At 38.2% G+C, this 24,420-nt stretch overlaps 3 protein-coding genes across 3 annotated transcripts; 1 reads left to right on the top strand and 2 right to left on the bottom strand.

The window, feature by feature from the left end:
• Nucleotides 1–1,652: 1,652 nt before the first annotated feature.
• On the bottom strand, nucleotides 1,653–11,325 carry LOC126803783 (rhodanese-like domain-containing protein 7). Its single transcript, XM_050531521.1, is given in 9 exon segments — nucleotides 1,653–2,308; nucleotides 2,310–2,339; nucleotides 2,341–2,663; nucleotides 3,679–3,762; nucleotides 3,863–4,071; nucleotides 4,074–4,110; nucleotides 4,654–4,754; nucleotides 8,919–9,177; nucleotides 11,308–11,325. Coding segments are annotated over 9 exon segments (1,305 nt in total). The 3' UTR covers nucleotides 1,653–2,064.
• LOC126801702 (WRKY DNA-binding transcription factor 70) lies at nucleotides 11,312–13,437 on the top strand. The gene is made up of 3 exons (XM_050529138.1): nucleotides 11,312–11,829; nucleotides 11,975–12,076; nucleotides 12,793–13,437. The coding sequence occupies exons 1-3, from the start codon at nucleotides 11,441–11,443 to the stop codon at nucleotides 13,283–13,285; spliced, it is 984 nt and encodes a 327-aa protein (XP_050385095.1). The 5' UTR covers nucleotides 11,312–11,440; the 3' UTR covers nucleotides 13,286–13,437.
• Nucleotides 13,438–14,144: 707 nt separating this feature from the next.
• Nucleotides 14,145–24,268, bottom strand: LOC126803781 (WRKY transcription factor 55). Its single transcript, XM_050531520.1, has 4 exons — nucleotides 24,254–24,268; nucleotides 16,250–16,815; nucleotides 15,598–15,729; nucleotides 14,145–14,848 (listed from the first exon to the last, which is right to left on the bottom strand). Exons 1-4 carry the CDS (start codon nucleotides 24,266–24,268, stop codon nucleotides 14,386–14,388), a joined length of 1,176 nt encoding a protein of 391 aa, XP_050387477.1. The 3' UTR covers nucleotides 14,145–14,385.
• Between the last annotated feature and the right edge of the window lie 152 nt (nucleotides 24,269–24,420).

Below are 24,420 nucleotides of genomic sequence, written 5' to 3'. Positions count from 1 at the left end.
CTCGTCGTCGAACGCGTCGACGTCCAGAATAGGATACAAGACACCACATGCGCCGCAAGCTTGGGGAACTTTGTCGCGATTAGATTTGCATTTGTAGACCTGCAGACATGGTCTTTGATTTCTAGCCTAGCTGTTGCACCACCTACACCTTGATGAAGGCAAAAAAGCCATCGCCACCGCCACATCAAGCTGTCGATATAGCCGTTTCTCTCTTAGCGCCTCTAGATCTCGACAACGTTTGTAGCTTTCGCTGTTCCAATTCACTAAGGAGTGTGAGGCTATGTGTCAATTGAACCGGCCATTTTATTGGGCATAATAATATAGCAACTAAACCAAAACAAAATGTGTAAAATAAATCAAAGTCAAAAGCTGGGAACATGATTTACCAAAAAAAAACATTATGGGAACACACATATATTAAACATTAATTGGCATTTGACATTGTTCAAAATTAAAAACAATAAGTTGTTACACAAAAGCATGGCATTTGCTAAATTCATAAGAAAGTTAAACATAAGAAATGTCACCATAACATTTAGTTTACATGCCAACAAAATCTAACTCAAGTGAGCTTTAACCTTAAAGCATGGAAAACGTAGCAGCCCCAAAAAGGGTTTTGACGAAATCTAGCTAAAGTGAGTTTTAACCTTTAAGTGGTCTATAATGTTGGAATGACAGGAAAAAGAAGTTGACGAATTTACCCTCACATATTAAACGAAAGTTGCATTAAAGTTGATGGTATGCACTATATTGGGTCGGGTTTTATACGTCAAGCACCATTTTGATTGTTTAGAAACAATATTCACCTTAATTCTTAGTCATCCAAACCTCATGTATCATTCTTAAAATTGTGCCATGTAAGAAATACCTATCAGCACTGTGTGGACTTTGAATTGGGAGTATACGTCTCCAGATCCCTGTTTATGTAGCATCAGTTCAATTAGAACTCAGATAACTCGAAAGACTATGAAATCAAGTCATGAATCAAGGTTAGAGAAGCTATTAGAATGAATTGAAATATAGATGATTGAGTTGTAGGTCCAGTGACAATACTTGGCTAAAACAAACTTCAAGAGGAGGATGCATTTTGAAATTAGGTAGAATACGATTTAGTTTTAGCTAAACTTGGTTTTGAATTACTTACTTTTGAATGTATAAATCCATATTCCAAAACTATACATGGTGAAAAATAGTTATATTTAAATTTTAATCCGCAATTAATTCAGACACATACTATATAAAATGTATTCTTATCGCTCTTGTTCAATTGTCCCCCTTGTATATTTTAAGAGACGTACTGATGCTCACTGCCCAGCAAGTTTGAATTGTGCTCATGATATTACTGCACACTGCATATGATTAGATGTTTCCTCAAAAGTTTTCAGATTTTTCGGATAAAGGGAGTTATAGGGGTATAATTGATTTTTCACCTTATAAGATGGTTATATCTCAACTATATTACAAAACAAGGTCAAAAATCAATTCAATGAGCAAAACTTGGTTAGTTATCAAAATTTCTCAAGTAGCAAGTGTCGAGGAAATGAAGTGTGAAATGGAATGAAAGTGAAGTGAAGCAAGGAAAATGAAGTGTGAAATTGTATGGAAGTGAAGTGATGGTGTTGTTGTAAGACAATGGAGAGTGGCTATTGGTTCACAAACATACCAATTTGATCATCATAGTTTGGAATTTAATGCAGACATATAAGTGGAACCAAAATAGAAGTTCTCGCAGTCTTGACAAATCATTAAGCTTTACTGGAAAAAAATCCTGGTCAAAAACACATGCAAACGTCCCCAGTTGATGATATTGATAACTCAAGTCTTGGCACAAGATTCCACTTTCAAATCCCATCTTAAATTGAATTGGACAATTGAGTAATTTGGTTCTGCTTGCTAGCATCTGGTTCACGGCCCTTGTCTGGACCGCATGATTCCCCATGTCTCAAATTGCCTCTGTCTCAAGAAATCCTGGTAAAAAACAAATGCAAACGTCCCCAGTTGATGATATTGATAACTCAAGTCTTGGCACAACATTCCACTTTCAAATAATTGAGTAGTTTGGTTCTACTTGCTAGCATCTGGTTCACGGCCCTTGTCTGGACCACCGGTGATTCCCCATGTCTCAAATTGCCTCTGTCGAGCTCTTGCCCTTTCCTTCTCTTCGATAGACTTTGACGAGTAGCAATAGGGACAGGAAACCCCGTATTCCCAATGAGGGGTCTCCATATCAGCATCACTGACTGGCTGCTTACACCCATAGCATAACTTGTGGCTTCCTTGTACTAAACCATGCTCGACGGAGACTCTTATCAAAGACAAAACACTCTCCCTCCCCCCACACTCTCTTTCTGTGGAACTTCCTCAAGATATTTTAAAATCCCACCTTCTAGATGATAAACCTAAGCTTTCTCACATCTAATGCCCCCAGTACAGTACATTGCAACACGAGGTGGAGTTTTTGGTTCTGAAATCTCTGGTTGATTTTTGGTGCTTCCATCTGAAATGTTGGCATTTGGTTCCGTATGCCCATTCTCAGGTTCAGAAGATTGGAACTGGCCCTCCACCCAAGAAGGGAACTCCCAGAACACTTTTGTACACGGATCAACTGCTCCTTTAAACTTTCCAATTCTAGTTTCATAGTCATTGCGCACATCAATTACAACCTGGATGTGTGCAAGTGTCATAGATGAGATGCTATAGTTTAGTACATGCCTCTAGTAACTGTGCTTCTAGACGCATTGTATTAACTCCCTTTAATTCAACGTCAAGTGTAGATAAAACAAACTTCATACAGATCTGTGGAAAGTTCTGCCTTGGAATAAAACATTAAATTTTAATTATTTATATGAAATGACATAACATTGGAGAAATTACAAGGAAAGTCACCTTTCAACAAAGTTAAATACAGACTCTTATCAATCTTCTTCAACACGATAATATTGATTTGCATCCTCTTGGGACCTTGATAATAAACAGCATGAGCTTGATGTGTGTTTTTGACTTTATTAATGTGAAACATGTCCACAGAGAGAGGAATATGTTAGTTGATATCCTTGCTAAGCATAACACCTCTAATGATAGAGGAATATGTATCTTACATGATCCTCCTACGCTAGTTTTTGATGCTCTACTGGATGACATTGTTGGTTTTTCTAGAACTAGAGAGTTTATGGCTTGTAGCGTTTATGGCTTGTAGCTCTGACTAGTTTCTTTGTTGTTTTTTTTTGTTTGAGCTAATGGCCTCATTTATACCAAAAAAAAAATACAGACTCTTAATTACTAGGGTGTCAATGTCAATGTCAAGTTGTTGTAAGCACAAGTTGTTTAGTATGTAAACAAGTCACTAGGGTTATCTTTTCACATACCTTTAGGAAAGCTAGCCACCTTTCAACAAAGCTAAATACAGACTCTTAATTACTAGGGTGTCAATGTCAAGTTGTTGTAAGCACAAGTTGTTTAGTATATAAACAAGTCACTAGGGTTATCTTTTCACATACCTTTAGCAGAGCTAGCCAATACAGCTTTTTTGGGTTCATAAAAGAATACAGATTGTTCAGAAGAACGCAACTCAAAAGCAAAGAGGCATGATTAGTCAAAAAATTAAGGAAAGTTTATCGCATCCAAGATAACCCGGCAATAAGAAAAGCAGAGATGTTACTTACCGTATCTGTGTATCACTAATAGTACATTCCTTTCCCTTGGACTCACATACTTCCCGACCTTTTTGGTAGGTGATACAGCAGGCATGCCAAGAGTAACAATCTGTGGAAGCGTGTTTCATGAGAAAATTAGCACACCACTAAAGAAACAAGTACAAAATGTACCCCCACAACGAAAGTTTGTATCATCAACTAACAAATACCTCCTTCAACTTGACCCTCACATGATCCCACCGAAAGGGCGCATCTTCCCCTGCAGCCAGAGGAGAACTACTACTGTGTCCATGATGAATAGCTTCATCCTCCGGACTCACAGGCGAATCCAATCTTCTTAGCCCCCTTAACCGGTCATCACTTTGAATGAACTCAATAACTTTCTCCACCGACTCCCTGCTCCCGCATATGATGCCATGATCCCTTCCGGCGCAAGTATGATACCACCTGAAACGCGCTGAACGCGATCAGCTTAGTGAGCTACAAACTACAGACATAGACTGCATTATAACCCATCACAGAATGCAAAAGCTAAAACAGCCTTAATCAAATACCAATCAGCCAAATAAATTCCACAGCACTAGTTCATAATAAGAAGCAATTCCAAACCCCCACCCACAATGCATAAAGATACAAACTTTAAAACCTTAAGACTTAAACCACTACATAAATCTGAAGCTAATGGAATTATATAGCTCAATTTCACAAACTAAATTAAGTAAATGACGAGCTGATAGTGAAAAACTGAAAAACAGATTCAAACAGCACATATAGTGCATTTTAACCCATCACATAATACGATTACTAAAACAGCATGGTTAATATATCAATCAACAAATATATTCCATAGTACTAGTTCATGATATGAAGCATAAAGATTCAAACTTTAACACCTTAAGACTTAAAACACCACATAAATCTCAAGTTAATGAAATCCAATAGCTCAATTTCACAAACTAAGATTAAGTAAATGAAGAACTGATAATGAAAGATAGGGTACCAAATCCTCGCAGAGCTGCTTCAATGGTTGCCTTAAACGAGCACAGTCAGCAAAATCAGCGAACTTGTAGAAGGAGACTAATAGGATCATAATCCATGAAACTAGGTAATGAAAGAAATTAAAGGAAATACAAACAATAAATTAGATAAACATGATATTCATTTCATTCCCCCCCTTACAATAGAGTCTAAATGCCTTATATAGTTGTTCATACCCCAACCCTAGTTTGGTATCCATTTAGCAAAAGACCCGACCCGGGTCCAATAACCAGCTAATAAGTAAATAAATACACCAGCCCAAGATAATATAGGGTTTATAGAATGTTGGTCCTAACAAGTCCTCCCCCCCTTGAAAACAAGCTTGTCCTCAAGCTTGAGAAATTAGAACTTGGTTGATGGCATCAATGAAAGCAAACATGCAAGTAGCTGAAGTGGTGCTGCTCATACGCTCAGAAAACTAAAGACTGCCAACTTTAGTAGCGCCAAAATATCCCACAGAAGTGAGAAATGCTGCGGCAGTTTTGAACGAGGCCATAACACCGGACAATGGCTTTCTAGTCCAAATAGAGAGGATGATCATCTCATTATGTGGCATGTAATGCCAACAGAACGCCACTATGTGCTTCAAGAGAGACATATAGGATAGGAAGGCACAAGCAAGCAGTAATGCACACATACGAACACCCACCTGAGATTGAGAACGTGATTGCCAAGCAGATGCATTGTGCAAAATAGAAAAATTCCTCAAGCCTTCTTTATTTCTGAAGTTCGATACACTAGTAGGACAAAGAGCATCTTTTTCACCGTGGAATGCACAATTGAACTTACGTAACGAAACTATTTGGTTGCAAGTTATTGGTAGACAAGGGCTTTCTTGCAGCAAAACACATTCAATGAGCCAACAACCAAACAAAATGAAGAGACCAGTCGTCTCCCCATGTACTGCACAGTGGTAAATCCAAGATGCCCATGATCTTGCAGTTCTCACATAAACTGGTGTGGATATTGATGAGAGCAAACAATCAATTACTCTCATGCAATTTGTCTCTTTAAGGATAAAAACAACAAATCGCCAACTATTCAGTGTTTTGTAGGCACTCACATCTGACTTTGCAATAGCTTGGACATTAATAACCCAAAGGCAAGGATGAAAACAATTGAACATGGTGAACCGAAAAACAGCAATATCCAAAGAAGAACACAGAAGAGAAGTAGCACCATATAATGGTCTTGACAGCACCTCATGACATTGATGGGGCAACTCAATTTTCAGTAGAACAATCACAAATACGTTCCATTTGGTAAATTCTGCTGTAACTATGCAAATGCACAGTTGAGGCTGTAACATGTGGTTGCAGATTTTACCGACAAAAACATTGACTCTCCTCTTGGAACTAATGGTACCCTTAAAACAAGAGCACCAGAAAGCAAGAAACTCTTTTGGAAAATGCATCACCTCAAAATGACCATATGTAGGCAAAGGTGCACCAAGTCTAAAAATCCAAAAGGCAGAGGCATGACTCACTTGTGATGTTGCTACTTCATAAGGTGCCATAATATTGCTGATACCAAAATGACAAATATTGAATTGATGCCCAAATTCAATGGTCATGTGTGTTGCATACTTAGAAAATTCAAACAACGACCATACTAATGAAACCAATGAGTGAACCAAGTCCGGACAACACCAAGGAACTTGCAATGTAGACATAAGAACCAATACCTTATGATGTAGAGACCACCGAGACAAGGCATGAAGCTTGCTAGCATTCTTTTCACCTTCAAAGTGGAGATCAATATATTCCATTACAAGCCCCATCGTAATCACAAAATGAGTATCATAGCAAACAGAATATATGTCTAGCAAAAGGGCAATGCTCCAATCCAGATGTAATGGGCACAACTTTTGGGGATGCAACACTTTCACATACTTAACACCAAGTAAGGGTACTGAGGAGCTATAAATCCTATAATGATAATATTTGGGTACTCCAGTCAACTTTTCATACACGAGAAGAATGATTGCAGCAACAAGACATATCACCCTCTCAGCATCAAACTTGACCCGTGTGCAAACAATAGAGTCTAGCTGCTTAGCATTCCTCTTACTTGTAAAGGCAACTAACCATATTGGTACCATGACAGAACTCACCTCCATTTTTTTATTGGTGTCACCAACAAACAAATTTGCTATATCAATTGCTTCATAGCGAAAAGCATTACCAATAATCATGGAACCATGACAAGGAGTGATAACACAAGACAATGCCCAGCCGGTCGGATCAAAGTTACCCAACTTGCAAAATTGATACACCAGATCACCCTCTTGTTTGTATAAGCCCTGCATAGTTACATGCTGCCCAATTATAGGATAGAGACCAAACATGGTCGCAGACATTGCTGATATAGCACTTGCCACAGAATTGATACACACGGCACTAGTGACTCCAAGAATAACCTCATTGGTACATGTACCAACTCTATCACCAAACAACCCAACATGACCATGATGTTCTACCTCTTGCATATGCTGAATTGTAAAATACGATGGATACACAACAGACATAATTTCTTCACCTCCAAGAGGGATTGATTTGAACATTACAAACAAGTTAACGGGCTTGTGATACCTCCAATCCAGTGTAACAACCGAAAACCCGTCAGATTCCTTCGCAGTTTCATGCTTTTCAACAATGACAGAATCAAGTGAAGAAGGTGACAAGCTACCACAAATTTCAAGGGCAGATGATGGATAACACTCCATTGGTGCGATAACACCTGATATTGGGGTCTCGACTGAATTTAAACTCACCGAAGGCACTCCTCCAATTTGAGATGGAGACTGGTGATTGGCGGTGCTGTCGGTATTGTTGTCGACGAGTGCATTCATGAGTGAAGCGGTTTCGTTGCTAACATCCATAGTGTCCTCAACAAACGGAGCGACGTCAACTGCGACCTCACAGTTGGCCGGCGTGAGGCTTATGAGTTCGGAGTTGAGCAAAGTAGCGCTAATGATGACTGCGGCGGTAGTAGTGCCCTTGGAAACTACAGTGATGTCGCTTTTGGGGTTCTCCAAGGTGCGGCTTATCTCTTGGTGCTCGGAAATCAGGGGTGAAAGAGATGGGTTTGTCGCCAACAAGTTCGACGTATCGGTCAGAATCTGTGGACTCGCACCAAGCGGACAGAGTTCCTTCATAAAATCAGGGAAGACATCCCCGTTCTTTGCCTTCACGACCCTAATTTGGTGCTTGTTGCGAATCGAGAACCTCCAGGATATACCCGCACCACGTAACAGCTCCGATTGTCGGCCCTTTTTGAAAGCTCTGATTTTTGCTGCCATGGCGGTTCGACTGCCGGAAGCCTTAAGTGGTTTGCCATGGAGAGAAATTGGTTGGATAGGGTGGGGGCATGGCTGATGGTGTGATTGAATGGAGTCCTCAGAGGCAGTGGGGGTCGGTGGAGATGGAGAAGCCGAAGCAACTTGAGCTGTGGGTTTGGTAATTGTAGGAGAATCAGTACTGTGGTGGGTAGGGGTAGGGCGGGGAAATTTTGAGGTCATTTCCCAAAGCGGGCGACGCTTCTTCAAGATCTTCAAGCGGCTCTCCTGATCCCGACGTTCCTCCTCCCTGAATATTTCGTGCATTTCGTTTCGTAAGTGTTGAAGAGCAACCATGAGCTGTGCTTGTGCATCTAGAGGAATACTCTTGGCATGTATCTCAGATTTGGGATGGAAGGTTGGACATGCGGAGAGGGTACGAGGTGGTTGAGAAAACATATCTGGAGAGGCTGATGGATAGGGAGGCTGTGATGGAACCCCAGGTTTTTCAAACTGAGTTTGATTCGTCTCAGTGTTCCAGTAGTAGTAGCGGCCAGTAACACTATCAAACAACTCTCGCCACGGCGGTGGAAGTTGCGGTGGGTGGGAGGGATAATCAGGGGCTGGAAACACTTCGCCCATATGGATCGAAGGTCTCTGATACCAGATAATAGGATCATAATCCATGAAACTAGGTAATGAAAGAAATTAAAGGAAATACAAACAATAAATTAGATAAACATGATATTCATTTCATTCCCCCCCTTACAATAGAGTCTAAATGCCTTATATAGTTGTTCATACCCCAACCCTAGTTTGGTATCCATTTAGCAAAAGACCCGACCCGGGTCCAATAACCAGCTAATAAGTAAATAAATACACCAGCCCAAGATAATATAGGGTTTATAGAATGTTGGTCCTAACAGAGACCACTACCAGAACATTCGAACCCGAATCGGATTCGGGTAAGCTCGAAATGGGTACCGGGTTGGTTGACCCGGATAAGCATCTAGAAAGTGTCATACTTCGAGGGTTCCAGTGAGAAATCCCAACTGGGTTTGGAATTGGATTGAAGAAGAGTTGAAGGCGGCGAAGATTGGGGCTTGAATCGGAGATTGAAGAGTTGGGGTGAAATCTAGGGTTAGGGTTTAGGGAAGGGGGTGAGGGTGACGATAGCATTCTCAGGGAGAGTGATGGTCTGTACCGGCGCTGCGTGGAAGTTGAGGGGTTATTGGAGTAATTTACTATTATGTCTCCGGGAATCTGGCGGGACCACGTGTCGGGTGGTCATTGCTTTAGCCGACGAGGCTAAACCAATTTATACAGTGTCGCTGTCGTATAATAATGTTAGAATTTACATTTAGAAGAATCAATGTAGCGTAGTTTTGGCGGGTAGTGGTCAAAAGTAAAGCCAACTAATCTATTTACGTCGTGATAAGTTATGGTACTCACGGTACGTAGTCACTCTCACTCTCACTCTCACTCTCACTCTCGTTTATCCGATTGTTTTCATTGACAGGAATTAAGGATGTGTAAAACTGTAATGATGTCAACGTAATTTGCTAGTTCATTTTGATGCGAACTTCAAGTTGATCCGTACAATTTGTTTTCTATTATGTAAATTAAGGGTGGCTGAATTTAAAACCGATGGCCGTACAAGCTGGTGAGCTTGGTTGCGATAAATCAAGTAATCGACCATATTTTATATGAGTCATCAACGTACTATCTATGGCTCGATTATTGCAACTGGATTAATCATTGCCTCCTCTCTTCATTGCCTCCTCTCTTTAAGTAACATAAAAAGTACAATGCAAATTGCTGGGTCAATGGGGATCCATAATGCGATATTAGATAACCCAATTTATGGTAGATTCATGAATCTTAGAGTACATAGTTTGTTGGGCAACCACTGGTTTCTTCCCTTGTTTAAATAACTGTAATACTATTCAATTATGTACTCTTGAAAAAAAACAAAAAAGGGATCATAACCAGTTTTATAAACCATGATGGCTCTTGTGCAGTATAAAAGATAACTTAAACTATGGGAGTTTTGGTGCTCCATTGGGGCCCCGTAATATTAATGATGTGTTTACACGTGAAATGTGATCTTATGATAAATTAATATTTTATGTCGGTTTTACACTTATACTTTTTTTTATCATTTTCTCTCGTTTCTTTGGGTGGTTTCTGTGTTTTCGCCATAAGTGTTTCTTGATTCCGACGAGATTATTGAGTGTGTGACAAGGGTCGTGGTGGAAGCAGCTTGACTAAGGGTATATAAGGACATGGGGTGACATCGGGTATGCGTTTTCTTTTGTTTGTTGTGGTCGACGGTGGTGCAACTCTGTTATCTAATAGATTGAATTGGATGAGAAGCAAATCAATCCCAGTTGGAATGAGATAGTGAGTGGGTTTCAGAGAGATAGAGAGAGAGATATATATACAAAGAGAAAAGACAACCGAGAGAGAGAGAGAGCGTGAAAAATAAGGGTAAAAGAGGAAACATGTGAAATAATTTAATAGTGGAAAATATGTGTTATATTCATAATGGACGGATCCAAACACTGGAAATATGAAAAGTGCATAGAATTTGTTTCTCTTAAACTATATCTATATCCATTTGCAAACAGGATAATACGCACGGCCAATGAAAATAAGACAGTAAGCAGATTTATGATCGTCCATATATAAAGAAAGATGGTTGCAAAAAGATTTGTGATTAAATCACTGATTTATTAAAGTTATACGAACTTTTCTTTAAAGTTGAAGATTGCTACGTCTTATTCAAAAAATCAAAAACATTTTATTTCGGTGCTTACCAGAAAACAAATTCACAACCAGATTGAATTTACAACAAGCGAAAGACTATTAGGGTAAATACAAAAACAAAACTTTGATTTCTATGTTTACTCGATTATCAATCAATAATCTAATCAAAGAGTTAAGTCGGAAAGCAACTACCACTTTTTGCAATTTTAATGAATGAAAGAAGTATGTATTCTTCTATTCATATTTTACCCACCTTGTTAAAAAGAAACACATAATTACCATGCATGCTGAATAACTTAATAAGAGATATCTCATAATTTTCCAAAAACACGTTGAAAGCACATAAAAGCTAGACAGGAATGATCGAGATGAACTAAAGGATGTGCATCCTTCCATGAATGAAAGAGAACCCTAGTTACCCTACAATGGCGTAGGCCACGCATCAGCCAAAAACGTCACTGAAGCCCTTGTAAGCAATTAAGTGGAATTTTCTCTCCTCCATTTTCAATTTAAATAATATCGCAAGGGATTTTGCTCCTTCCTCTCTTCTTCCATAGAGATACTCCTCACCTTCCTGCCTGATCTCATTTCGTTTTCAAACCCTTCAGGGATTACCCTCATAAAAGCAACCCAGAACCATTTCAGATTCCCACCCAAAAACTACTCCAAAAAAGAGAGGTACCAGAGTACCCTTCAAGCATATATGGCTACAACTTGGCTTGAAGCACTGCCGGCCGATCACAGGAGGATCATTGTGAACCAGCTAGTTCACGGCCAGAAGAGGGCGAGGGAGCTTCACTCCCTGCTCAACAACGGCGGCGAGGATGGTTCGACTTCGCGTCAGAAGGAGGAGCTTGTGATGGAGATAGTTACGTCTTTCACTCAGAGTCTATCTGTTCTGAACGAGTCATCTAAGCTGTGTGGTGGTGATGACCATCACTCCGGTACTACTGGCTGCGGAGGCGGTGAGATTGTTAAAGCGGAGCAGTCTCATGTGGAACATTCGCATTGCGGTGACCGGAACTCTGAAGATTCCGGCGAAAGCAAGAAGAAGCCGGGTTTGAAGGATCGGAGAGGTTGCTACAAGCGAAGGTAAAATCACGTACTGTTTCTTTAGCTATCCTGTGTATGTAATTACAGATCAAGGTCAGCTATACGTGTTATCTCCTGTACTATAACAAGGTCATCGATCATTCTGTACCTAACTTGTTTGTTTCATCATGTTCTTGATTTGCAGAAAGAACTCAGAGTCATGGACAATGGTTTCATCCACAGTTGATGATGGTCAGGCTTGGAGGAAATATGGCCAGAAGGAAATCCTCAATGCTCCATATCCAAGGTTTGTGCTTTCTTCATCAATAAATGTTTAATCAAAAATAGACTCTGCCTTTTGCTTTTTAGCCTTTAGGCTTCCTTCACTAGTAGAGTACAATCACATAGGGAGGTAGTTGAGATAAAGAATTGGAGGGTCCCCCCAACATCGAGTTGGAAGGGTTGGGTTCATAATCAACTTTTAATGAGATGGACCAGCAATTATTGGATCAACAACTGTAGAATCAATAGTTGTAGCCAAAACAATTAGTTGGTTTCTAATTAAAGAAAGAGAGGAGTATTTCTACCATGTGAAGTTTCACCAGAGAAAGAAATTAAACAACTTGATAACATTTGATGTTTGTAATTCCGAACCCTACTTGATAATTGATAATTGATATACCACACTCACGATAAAATTTAGCTTCGTTCTAACTTGATAGCATATGTACGTGATATCTGTAATTCCAAACCATAGTTTGAAATACCCCAGTATGATTATGATAATGTTAGTACTGAAAACGAAATAAAGTCGTGTAAATTTAATTACGTGTCTAATTGTAACATATGATTGATATGTATTTAGTCGATTTATGATTATATAATTGATTTTCGCTCTTAAGATTGAGATTGAATATATCTAGTTTCTAATTTATTTATTTTTTTGTCATTTGTAATTATATTCAAATAAAATGTTATATTGCGTTGCGAATCTAACATTATCTGATTGAAATTGGTTGGCAGGGCTTACTTCAGATGTACCCGCAAGTATGATCAAGGTTGCCAGGCAACCAAGCAAGTCCAACAATGCCAAGACACCCCAAAACTGTACAATACCACCTACATTGGAAAACACACGTGCAAAAACATAATCGGGGCTCCACAGATTATCATGGGTTCTCATGCTCCTCCTAGAGCTACTGTTAGCTCAGAATCTGGATCGACCACTGCGATTTGCAATGAGAAAGAACATAATGGCGATCATGGTGGTTATCCTTCTATCTCATCGTCGATGATACCCTTCATTCCGGTGAAGAAAGAAGAGTGCAAGGAGGGGACGACGTCGAGTGATCTAACGGACAACCTTAATAATACAAGTAATATGTGGCCGGAGATGGATTTTGGGTTCCCTGAGACTACTGTGATGTCGAGTATGGAGTACTTGGACATGGACTTGGAGTTGGAGAAGTCTATTAGTTTCGAGAAGTTTGATTTTGATGAAGTTGTTTTTACTTAGGCCCTTGGCTAGTAATGAATCGAATTAGCTAAGCCAGCTATGTTGGGTTGTTAATATATCATGTCGCTTTTGATGTTGTAGCTAAATTGCATCATTATATTTGAAAAGAATATCCAAATAGCACTAAATTTCTTAGTGTGTTAGGCACCGTATCTTCAATGACCCACAACTGATCATTAATAGATTCATATTAGAAGCAATGGTTTAAACCAACAATGCCTTTAATTAGAAAGTAATGAGTCGCTAGCTAAGTAAAGGTACGTGCTACATTAACTGATGAGTTTCGTATTGGATTGAATGAAAAATACTAATGTCAATAGTGTGCTAATTAACCAATTAACTAACTTGTGTTTATATGGGGTTGTCGAAAGGTATCAAAAGATGGTAATTGACATACATAATCAAGTTGATGACATCTTATGAATTACAAAATCAACTTCACTGTTTCTCCGAGAAACATTCATATTATTAAGTATTTTTCCTTCAAACACTAAGAGGATGCAATCAAGCATTTTATATAGGTAACGCTGAACTGCAAATCAGCCAATCAATTCAGTCCATTACGAACCTCGTCTGCATCTTTTGGCTCTATTTCCTAATTAATAACTCAATTAAGTACGTCCAAGTTGATTAGTAGCGCAGCTGACATATCTCTACTCAAAGTAGCTGAGCCGGGTCAAATTGGTGTGCCTAAGTGATTAAATTACAGTAATTAGTTGGTCATATTACTTAAAGATTAGATCCCTCTACAAGTGTACATTATAAACTCTATAATGAATCGGAAAGGACTAGCTGCAACATGAATATTCCAAATTTCTTAATTTTGTTTCAAAAATTGAAGGTTATATGTATAGAAAAGTATACGTTCATGATACAAAAGAACTAATTATTGTTGTGTACAAAGAAATTAAGATTGATTGTCATAGTGATAATAAGTTGTCAAGTAAACTATTAAAGAATATATCAGATCGATTACAAATACCTACCAAGCTTTAGCTAACATTTCGATTTGTTTCACAAATTTAGATCAATTAATTGTAATAAGAAGCACCTCAAGGAACATCTGTGTAATTCTTCACCTGGCAGCCCCATGCATGCAGTCAATTTTTCTTGTCGCCGGACTCCCATTTACTGTCCATAGACGAAGTGAACATGAAGTCCATACTATTACTGCTGCTACTCCCTGAGTTAAACATTGCATCAGCCAAATCCACCACCGGAAACTCAACATCTTTCCCATAACGCGTGGTCGTCGTGATCGACGTCGTACCTAACCTATCATCATCACTGTGGCCGCCGCCGCTGCTTCCTCCACCTCTCGCATTGAAGTCCATGGAGAGCCATGTTCCTAAGGATTGAGTGGTTGCTGAATGACCTTCGATCATAGTCTCTTCCTTAATTTGATCAGATAGTGGTAGAATTGAGGGTGCAGTGGACGACATATGACATGTATGGTCACCTCTGTACATTACTTCATATGTTAAGGGATCATTATCAAGCCTCTGAACTTGCTTCTTGGCTGGGCAATTGTATAATTTTTGATGGGTACACCTATAGTAGCCCCTGAATTCAATGAAAAAGATTATATAGCTAGTTCATTCATTCAATGAATTCAAAGTAGTAAAATTTTACTACACTTTTTATAGCTATGATTACGAGTAAATAACTTAGAGACATGTACGTATAAAACTGAGAGACACGCATCAAACTTGGATAATTGCCGAAGTAAAGAAACTTAAAGATCAATATGCATCCATTGATCAACTATACGTTAGCTGTAACCCAATTGAAGCCTTAGACTAAGATTTAAGAATACGTAATGACTATGATATTGAGGTAGACATTGTCATTTGACCAATAGAACATTCTTAAGTCAATGCTCACTGTGGACAAGAGTCTGCGCATTTACCAATTAAGGGTGGCCAGCAGCTTATTAAGATCATGGGAATTAAAGATCATTTTTGTTAATTATGTTCCAGTCAAAACTAATTGATCGATACTGATGACCTAGTCCATTTCTGGTCAACACTTGGAATTTTTTCGCAAGGTAAAAGCTAGCAGGAATAATGTGACACTCACCAACCTGAATCAAATATTTGTTAGCTTAGTTCCCTAGATAATGATTCTAATTAATTAACTACTACATGCATATAGATTTCCTGGTAAAACCCAGAAAAGTTCTTCGTAATTAAAAATGTAGAAACAAATTAACCCTAAACCCTAAGCCTGTTTGCTTTAATTTTACCGATTATTCAATTACAATTTATTAAGTCATAGATACGCATATCTCTATTAAAAATTGAATTACGTACCTTGGGAACGTACTTCCCATGATCTCCTTCTGGCCGTATTTTCGCCAAGTGAAGCCATCCTCTGGCGGGATTTCAGTATTCCCAAAATGAGGTGCCGGCACGGTCAATTTACGAATTTCCCCATGATCCCTCCTACATATTCAAGTAATTAGATGAATCATGAATGTAAGAACACTAATTAATCCACATTAATTATCCGGCCGACACTTGGACATGGATACAGATGCGATACAATTGCATGCACACATGAACTTGCTAAGCAGTTTACAAGCTAGCTCGTCTTGTACAGTGAAAAGACATATGAATCGAACGGAGAAAATGCTTGCGCTCTAGTAAGTAGATGAATGTAAGAACACAATTACATGGACAAATGATTGATCGACATGAAGATGCTAAGCAATTTACGAGCTAGCTCGTCTTGTACAGTGAAAGACATGTGAACGTAGAAAATGCTCGCGCTCTTTGTTAAAAGTCGTTATCTCAATTCTCAGAAGCAACATCGTAACGCTAACCTACTTCCCAGCATTTTCCTCAATTCTTCTTCGCAATTTACCCAAACCGTTCGTTCTCTTGATCCGCCAAATTAAAGTAATTAACTATTAAGCTACGATATTAATATAGCTCTAAATATAATTAAATATACAATATTTACCTTCTTCGTGATCTGCTTTGTGAGGACGAAACCGCATTGATTTCATGAGAAACTACTGTTGCAACATGATCCATTGCCTGATGGATTTGGCCTTGAAGTTTGTCAGCTCCAGAATCCTTTATATCGGATGGAGTAGCAGCACTACTCTTTTCGGCTGTGAAGCGCTGCGTTTGGATGTAACGATCCTCCATTGCCTGTGTGTAGTTACACCTCAGCCATTCCTGCAAGCACGCATCAATCTGCTGCTGCTGCTGCACGACATGAACGTATGAACTCATAGGGTCTTGTTGTGCAGCACTACTAGTACTACTCTGCAGTCTCTCTTTAGCTGCACTGAAAGCCCTCATGATTTGGTCCAAGGATTTGGAAACAGTTTCAGGTTGTTTTGCCAATAAGTTGGAAAGGTTTGATTCCAGGTCTCTAGCCAAATTGCAACCTTGCTGAATTAACGAAGCGGTTTCACTAATGGTATTCATGGTTTGCTTGGTTTGGCTTGTCGTATTTTTGAAAATGTTGTGGTGAAATTTAAAAGGGTAACTAATGTGTGCTGTGGTGATGCTTCTGTGCTGGTGCCCATTAATAGAAAGAGAAAAAAAGGTTGAGGAAAAGTATATGTTCAAAGTATTTATGTTTCTTTTACACGGTACACAAAAGATTATTTGAAACTGGGAAGTATGCGACTATGCGTATATGACTTAGTCATGGTCTACTTGAGGGTTTCAACCATTCTTTCCTTTACTTTGGTCTAGAAGAAGACCTGATAGCTAGCTTCTTCAATATATTCAATTCATTGAAGCTAATTTCGTTTGGACTCCTTTTAAAATAGCTTTGAAGCATATAATGCATGTATTATAAAAAAATTGAGAAAATGTCATTGTATTAACACATCGGATCAAAAAGGTATATGTTACTCAACAACTGTCTTTGAAAACCCTTGCCCAACGTCTAGGGCACTCTGACTATTGGTCACTTTTTTTAAGGACTATTGGTCACTGTTTATGTGATGGAGAATGGATGCTCCTCAATCATCATGGTCAAGATTCCATGAAAATATAGATGGATTTCCTCTGAACCCTTTAGTTATTTTCATGAAAGAACATTAGACAACTAAAGGGGTTAGTAAACAAAGTTAATTAGCTAATTTAGTAAACAATCTCCTATAAAGAATCCTCCTTAGCAACATTATATCAGAGGGTTTTATTTTCTTTTCATCACTAGAAGACTTCTTGTTTTACTCAATTAGATACCAAAAAATAAAACTCAAACTTTGTAACACTCCATATCCAAATTATCCGATAATAATCCAAATAAAGGGTGATATAAATGGAATTAGGCAAACCGTTTATGAAGAGATGAACAAATTACCCATACCATCTTTTGCACTCCCCCTTGATTCCCATATCACCTGAGATTGAATTACTTGTCAGAAGACAAGGTCGACAACGAGGAAAGGATTAAAGAGCTTCGTAGGAGTTCAAAAACCCGGATTCGTCAAGATCCCATACATTATCTTTTTTTTTTTTTTCAAACTGTAATTCAAGTAATAAGAATTGAACGAGGTGGGTTTTGGGGCCTCCGTCGGTTGAACTGTGTGCACCGTTGTAAGGTGGTGGAGGTCGGTGAGGTGGTGTAAGGGATTCTTTCCAAACCCGAAGCTCCCCCTCCAACGACTGATCCATAGCACATGTATATATATAACTTATTCCAACAGCCGGATCTTGTTAAGAATCTAACGGTTCAGATCATGGTTGATTTTTTTTTTTGCTAAACTTGTAAATGATATCAACTACTTGATAAGAATCGAACATTAACCGGTCAAGTCACAAAAAAAAGAGCAAACGTGTAGTGTCACCAATTTTGTAATCGAGCATATTAAATGAGATATTTCCACCTCGTGACCGATTTAATAGTATCATAAGACATTTTTATTATTTAGTGAGCTTAAATATGTTTCTTAATGAATCTCACTTAACCCGTCTTGATATGAATTTTAATATCATTTACATTTGTGCATATATATAAATTTACCTTTTAAAATACACAGGGTATTACAAACTTCACGACAGATCTAGTTAGAGATCAATATAATACCCTTTGATTTGGTAAACGAGGAGAAATGTACGTACATGTGCCCATAAGAAAGTGTCCAACCCTTTTTAAATAGCCTATATATACGTATATATAGAAAGTCCCTCACTATCACTCCCACAAACATTTGATATGCCTCCTTAAATATGGAGGGTCTTCTCAGGCTTTATACTAGTTGCAACTTGCAAGCTAGTCAAAGTCTAGCAACATGAGAGATTTTTTCTGGACTATATATTCCCCAATACACCAAATAAAAATAACCTAAGAGATCAGCATGAGCATTGGATTCATTGTTTTCAAATGAATTTGGGATTGGAGAGATTTTAAATGCCGAGACTTGGGGTTTATTTTTTTGTCTGAAACTCATTGTCAAACATTACAGTGGAAATGTGGAAGTTTAGTCTGACTCTGCCATTCTTATCCAACTTATATAAAGGGATAACACTTATACACATCCTCTTGGGTCTCTACTTGCTAGTTGTGCTTATATGATTTCCGCACTACAGAATGTGAAGCTCTCTCATATTTTTAGAGAGTGTAACATATTTGATGATGCCTTGAAAAAAAAAAGTATTTCTCATGAATTGAGACTGATTGAGTTTGTTGATCCCCCTGCACATGCTGCGCAGGCTTTTTTAGACGATCTGGCAAGTGTTGCTAAATGTAGACGCACAAGAGCCTGTTTTAATATTTAATATGTTTTTTTACTGGACCTTTTACGTCCCCTTTGTAACAAAAAAACAAAAATAGCCTACGGTTTTGGGTTTGAACAGTAATGTATGACATATAAAAATGGCCCTGAGTAAATAATACCTAGGTACTGTTGCGATCTTGAAGGGGGCTTCCTCATGTGCTTGTAGTTTTCACTCTTGGGTTTTAGTTCAAGGATTATCTCCAAACTATATTTTGTAGGATTTCATGTTTACATTGTACTGCGGAACATGGCAGGAACAAATTTCAGCGTCATATCATGTGATTTATTACTTATGACTGATTTCTATTTAAAAAAAAGGTTTAAATATTAATGTTGCAGGTTCAAATTTCCCTATGAGAAAAGGAATCCAGACTCTTTCCTTTTTCTTTCTGGTATGATTAAAGAAATTCCCGTTTAGTAGCCGTCCTTCACTTTCCCAACTCCACTAGTAAAAGTAGGCAACCATAAAAGAGGGGTTATATATGAAGGGAATCGTATCTTTCAGTACCTACAACGGCCTGGACCAACAGATTGGCCGGGGAAGACCTGTTTACACGAAGAAGACAGAGTTGATTGATCTACCCATTGATATCATGTTTGTTGAAAATGAGAGATTACACATGTCAAATGTGATAAATAATATATAACTTATAAGTGGATATATTATGTTAATTATATCGAGTCATTTTGAGATTAAAACTCAACACCTTCAAAGTGGTTAAATTAGGACAATATCAGTACATTAATGATCCACGAGTCACACTTGTCCTTGTGCAACATGGTATCAGAACGAGTATGTAATACCCGAGAATTATAATCTCAATTACCGATATATTAGGACTAATTAATCGACATTTAGCGTAAATGTCAAGTATGTAATTTAATACGTCGTTATTAAACTACATGAAGTCACGAGCTCGGAAATGTCTTCGAAATATTTTTTCGATACTCGGTTTTGTTTTGTTTTTTTTGATTGGAATACTCGGTTTTGTTTTTATGATTTTTTTCTAAAATTTCTTTGGTTTCAAACGTTTTTCTGAAAATAGAATTTCATTTTTTTGGTTTGGTTTATAGGCTTTGTACAAAAACCCCAATTCTTTTGTTGATCCGAGCCCAAGATCCAGATCCAAGTTCTTTATTTTTTTCTTTGCCACTTCCTTCTTTCCGACAACACAGTCTCTCTCTCTCTCTCTCTACACCAACTCCACCTTTGACGCCTCCTACACTGCCACCGTCTTGGCGAACCGGCTACACGCATCACCACCATCACAATCGCCTCTCTTTTCTCTTTAATTCTAGACCCATTGATCATCCAAACATCCACGATTTGCCTAAATTGAAGATAGAGGCAATGAGATGCCTTCGATGAATTTCCGGCGATTCCTTCAACTTCGATTGGTCTTCTAATCCTCTCTTTGGTAAGCTTAATTGATTCCTTGAATACCCAACTCAGTTTCTTTCTTCAGTTTCTCAAATTCAGGGACTAACTTAGGCTTTCTTTCCATGTTCTTCATTGCCACCGTGCTCTGCCTTTGAGCTTCCTCCTTTTGGCGATTCCAAGAGCATCGGCGAGTCCGTACACATTTATTTGGTAAGCCCAGTCTTTCTCTTAAACTTCCGGCCTTCTTTCTTCTTGATTATTAGAACTTAATCTCTTTATTCCTCTTTCTCTAATTTGCTTCTGCCAATAAACCCAAACTCCGACGAGCTTGGTTAAGGCATTTGGGACAGTAGCAACAAGTATGGGTAAGGCAGCAGTTCCGAATCAGAGAGCTAAGGGTGAAAATATTGGTTTTTACCATTTACTTTTATTGTTTTACCGTGACATGAAATTACTATTATGCCCTTAGCAGAAAGTTACAGTTTTACTATTGGACATTATTGTTTTACGGTTTTATCATGAGTTACATTTTTACTATTTACTAAATAATTTTAAAGGTTTTATTTTAACTGAAGGTAATTTAGGAACAACCAATTTATTTAAAATAACGACGATTAATGTAATGTTTAGTTACAACCAGTAATAGTAGTTCCAATTCTCGTCCGGTTCGAGAATTAAAAAACTCATTTAACTCAGCAAAAGGTCGGTAATATAAGAAAATCATCGAAACGATTCAGAGTATGTTTAACACGTGCTTAATATCATTCGATAATTAAAGTTACACTATTCTTGAGTCATTCGAGAATTAGTCGGAAATTAGTTGGTCAACTTAATCAACTCTTGGTCAACCCAAGAAATACTTGGTCAATGAAAAGTCAACATTTGACTTTCTTGGTCAAACTAGACAAAATGATCGAGTCAACTTATTTTCAATATATGACTTTGTTGTTGACTCTTTTATACCTCATGAACTCAAACTTGATGTTATAAGGATCATTCAGAGACTTGGAGTAGTAGCAACAACTATATGATGGATTTGGCATCTAGGTAGGGGAGCTAACCCTCCTATGTTGTATTTGACCGATTATAATTGTATAGTCTAGTTCTCAGTTAAATGATTTATGATGCATTAAGTGTTGTGAAAACCCGAGACTAGGCACGATTTTAAGATATGGTAAGTAGTGAATCCTCGCGTGTGTTGACTTGAGAGTGACGAGACCCTAGTATTCTAGGTAATCATATGTTGTCGATGATCGTGAACCTCCAAAGGGGCAATGCTTTATTTTTTTTAGATCCATTGTTTTCTATACTATTGAGGGCATTACATTTAAATGGACACTCTCGCTACTCTGTTATTATAACAGACGTGTAGTTGGCCTCGATTATTTAGTCGCTAGGATCGGTTGAGCATTGCTTGTAGTTGAATTTGCCTTACCCTACCTTTGGCGCGCCCAAAATGTTTTAGCATGATATTTCCCAAACTTACATTGTTTTTAATTAAATGGTTTTACCCTCAGTACTCAAAATCGCTCTCAATGTTTTATAAAACTTATCCTTACTCGATTTTGGTTTTCAAGCCTCATGGGTGGGATGACCCCTATTGGGCAAGCGAGGACGATGCTCACCCCTACTTTAGTTTTCTTGCAGGTTTATTTGTTACTTGTGGAGCTAGAAGCCTCATTTGAGAGTTAACAAGCGTGTTCTCCTTCATGCATCTCATTCTTATGTTTATTAACAATGTTTTCGAGTAAGGTTTCCTGAGGTTGATTATTTGTTTTGTTGCCACATTAATTTATTTACTCATTTGGGTTGTCAACTATGTTAACTATTTTTGGGCCGGTGACACTTAACGCTACCTTCCGCATTTTTGTTGTATAACTTCATTTATTTTCGCGAAAAATATAAAGAGTTAGTATTTTAATTCGTGAACGCATTTGACTTGTCAAAAAATTTTATTCACTTGTTCACGTTACTAAGTGTTCGAGCGAAACTTAATTGCTTTGTTTGCTTGTTAATCTCCTTTTAATCTTAATATATTGGCCATATTCCAATTCGGTATGTGACAGGGTCCCTCTCTAATTACTTCTCCTAACAGTATGAGGATTTCCCAAGCATACTAGGCCCAAATTTGGGTTCATCGAATTCCATACCAAGTATCCGCAATGAGCCTTAGACTATAGTGCCAATTTTTGAAATGGGAATTGGAGCAAATCACATACCGATTTCCGATGTGGAAATTGAATCAAACAAATTACACACGATAACCTAAAAATTAGGTTGCACGTGAAGGGTAGTGTTGAAGATGAGAGATTTCACATCTGAAATATAATATACAACTTATAAGTGGATAGATAATGCATAGTTGTACTAAAGTCTTTTGAAATTAAAATCCAACACCTAAAATGTGGTTAAGTTGAGACAATATCGATACATTGGTGATCCACATGCCACGTTTGTCCATGTGCAACAATGATCTACGACATCCTTATGAGACTGCCACTGAAAACACTTTGCTTCAATTCCTACGGTGTGTCTCTAAGAACTTGTTAAAAAATGATCCCATCTTTGTTAACCTACTTATTACTAGAAAGGCATTTGCAGAAGCACCAGTTCAACTAACATCTCTTACGAGATCGGTCCCTCTTGGTCGTATTAATATGCAGGCAATGCCTTGACAGCGATGGAAACAAGCACGCCTTATAGATTTTTGCCTCCTCAAAACCATCTTCAGTGAAATACGTACCTCTTTGATTTTTGCTACTACAACTTGTTGTTCTTCTATGAAGAGTCTGGAGAACATCCATGCATCTTGTCCAATCCTCTACGCGGAGAAGTTCTTAAGCTACCAGAAAATAACTCTTCTCCTCAAGAGAATCGTTTTTACCGCTCATACGGCATGGGATTTGATACTATAACCAAAATTATTTGTGTTTCTTCAAACTATGAAGAAGACTACCTAGAGGCTCAAGTTCTTGTGTTGGCCGGGCACAAACTCATGGAATGAGATACCCTCTTTGCCTCCTTGCTATGTAGGCGAACAAAATGTGTATAAATGGAGATATGAATTGGTTGAGTGATGGTGAAGAATTCTGGCAGATCACATCTTTCGACTTCACAAAAAGACTCCCCATCCCAACTCAATACTTTTTCCTTACATCAACTTGTTGCACATGGACAAGCGTGACCCGTTGATCACCAAGGTACCGATATTGTCTCAATTTAACTACTTTTATGGTGTTGAATTTTAATCTTAAAATGGTCTCGGTATAATTGAGTATTATCTATTTACTTATAAGTTGTATATTATTTGTCACATTTCAGATGTGAGATATCTTCTTTTCAACACTCCCCTCACGGATAACCTAATTTTTAGGTCTGCATGTGTAATTTGTTTAGTCCAATTTCCAATTTCTATTTCGGAAATTAGCACTAAAGTCCAAGACCCACTGCGAACACTTGGTATGAAATTCGATAAACCCAAATTTGGGCATGTTCAGTCCAATTTCCACATCGGAAATTGGTACTATAGTCCAAGACCACTGCGGACACTTAGTATGGAATTCGATAAACCCAAATTTGGGTCCAACATGCTTGGGGAATCCCCATACAGTTAGGAAAAGTAATTGGAGAGAGACCCACTCTGATATCATGTTACACATGGACAAACGTGATTTGTGGATCACCAATGTACCGATATTGTCCCAACTTAACCACCTTAAGGTGTTGAGTTTTAATCTCAAAAGATCTCGGTACAATTGAGTATTATCCATCACTTATAAGTTGTATATTATTTGTCACATTTTAGATATGAGATCTCTCTTCTTTAACACCACTTACTTACTTGGAGAGGATCCATGGCTATTGTTTACGCTTCATTAGAGAACATGTCTATTTATATTTGGGTGTATAAAAACTATGCTACCAAAGAGCGGGCATCTGCACCAGACTCCTCCATAAGCATCCGTGATGAAACCACGGGGTATGGACCGTGGCCTCGATTAGTCGCTG

The sequence above is a fragment of the Argentina anserina genome, chromosome 7 (genome assembly GCF_933775445.1).
Source record: "Argentina anserina chromosome 7, drPotAnse1.1, whole genome shotgun sequence".
Taxonomy (NCBI): domain Eukaryota; kingdom Viridiplantae; phylum Streptophyta; class Magnoliopsida; order Rosales; family Rosaceae; genus Argentina; species Argentina anserina.
The sequence above is the reverse complement of the archived record's forward strand: the minus strand, read 5'-3'. Positions and strand labels throughout refer to the sequence as shown.

Coding starts and splice junctions, on each gene's coding strand:
- LOC126801702 (XM_050529138.1), top strand. CDS start 11,441: ATGGCTACAACTTGGCTTGAAGCACTGCCGGCCGATCACAGGAGGATC. Junction 11,830..11,974: donor AGAGGTTGCTACAAGCGAAG/GTAAAATCACGT, acceptor CTTGATTTGCAG/AAAGAACTCAGAGTCATGGA. Junction 12,077..12,792: donor CTCAATGCTCCATATCCAAG/GTTTGTGCTTTC, acceptor ATTGGTTGGCAG/GGCTTACTTCAGATGTACCC.
- LOC126803781 (XM_050531520.1), bottom strand. Junction 15,730..16,249: donor CAAAGCAGATCACGAAGAAG/GTAAATATTGTA, acceptor TTGAATATGTAG/GAGGGATCATGGGGAAATTC. Junction 14,849..15,597: donor ATGGGAAGTACGTTCCCAAG/GTACGTAATTCA, acceptor CATTGAATTCAG/GGGCTACTATAGGTGTACCC.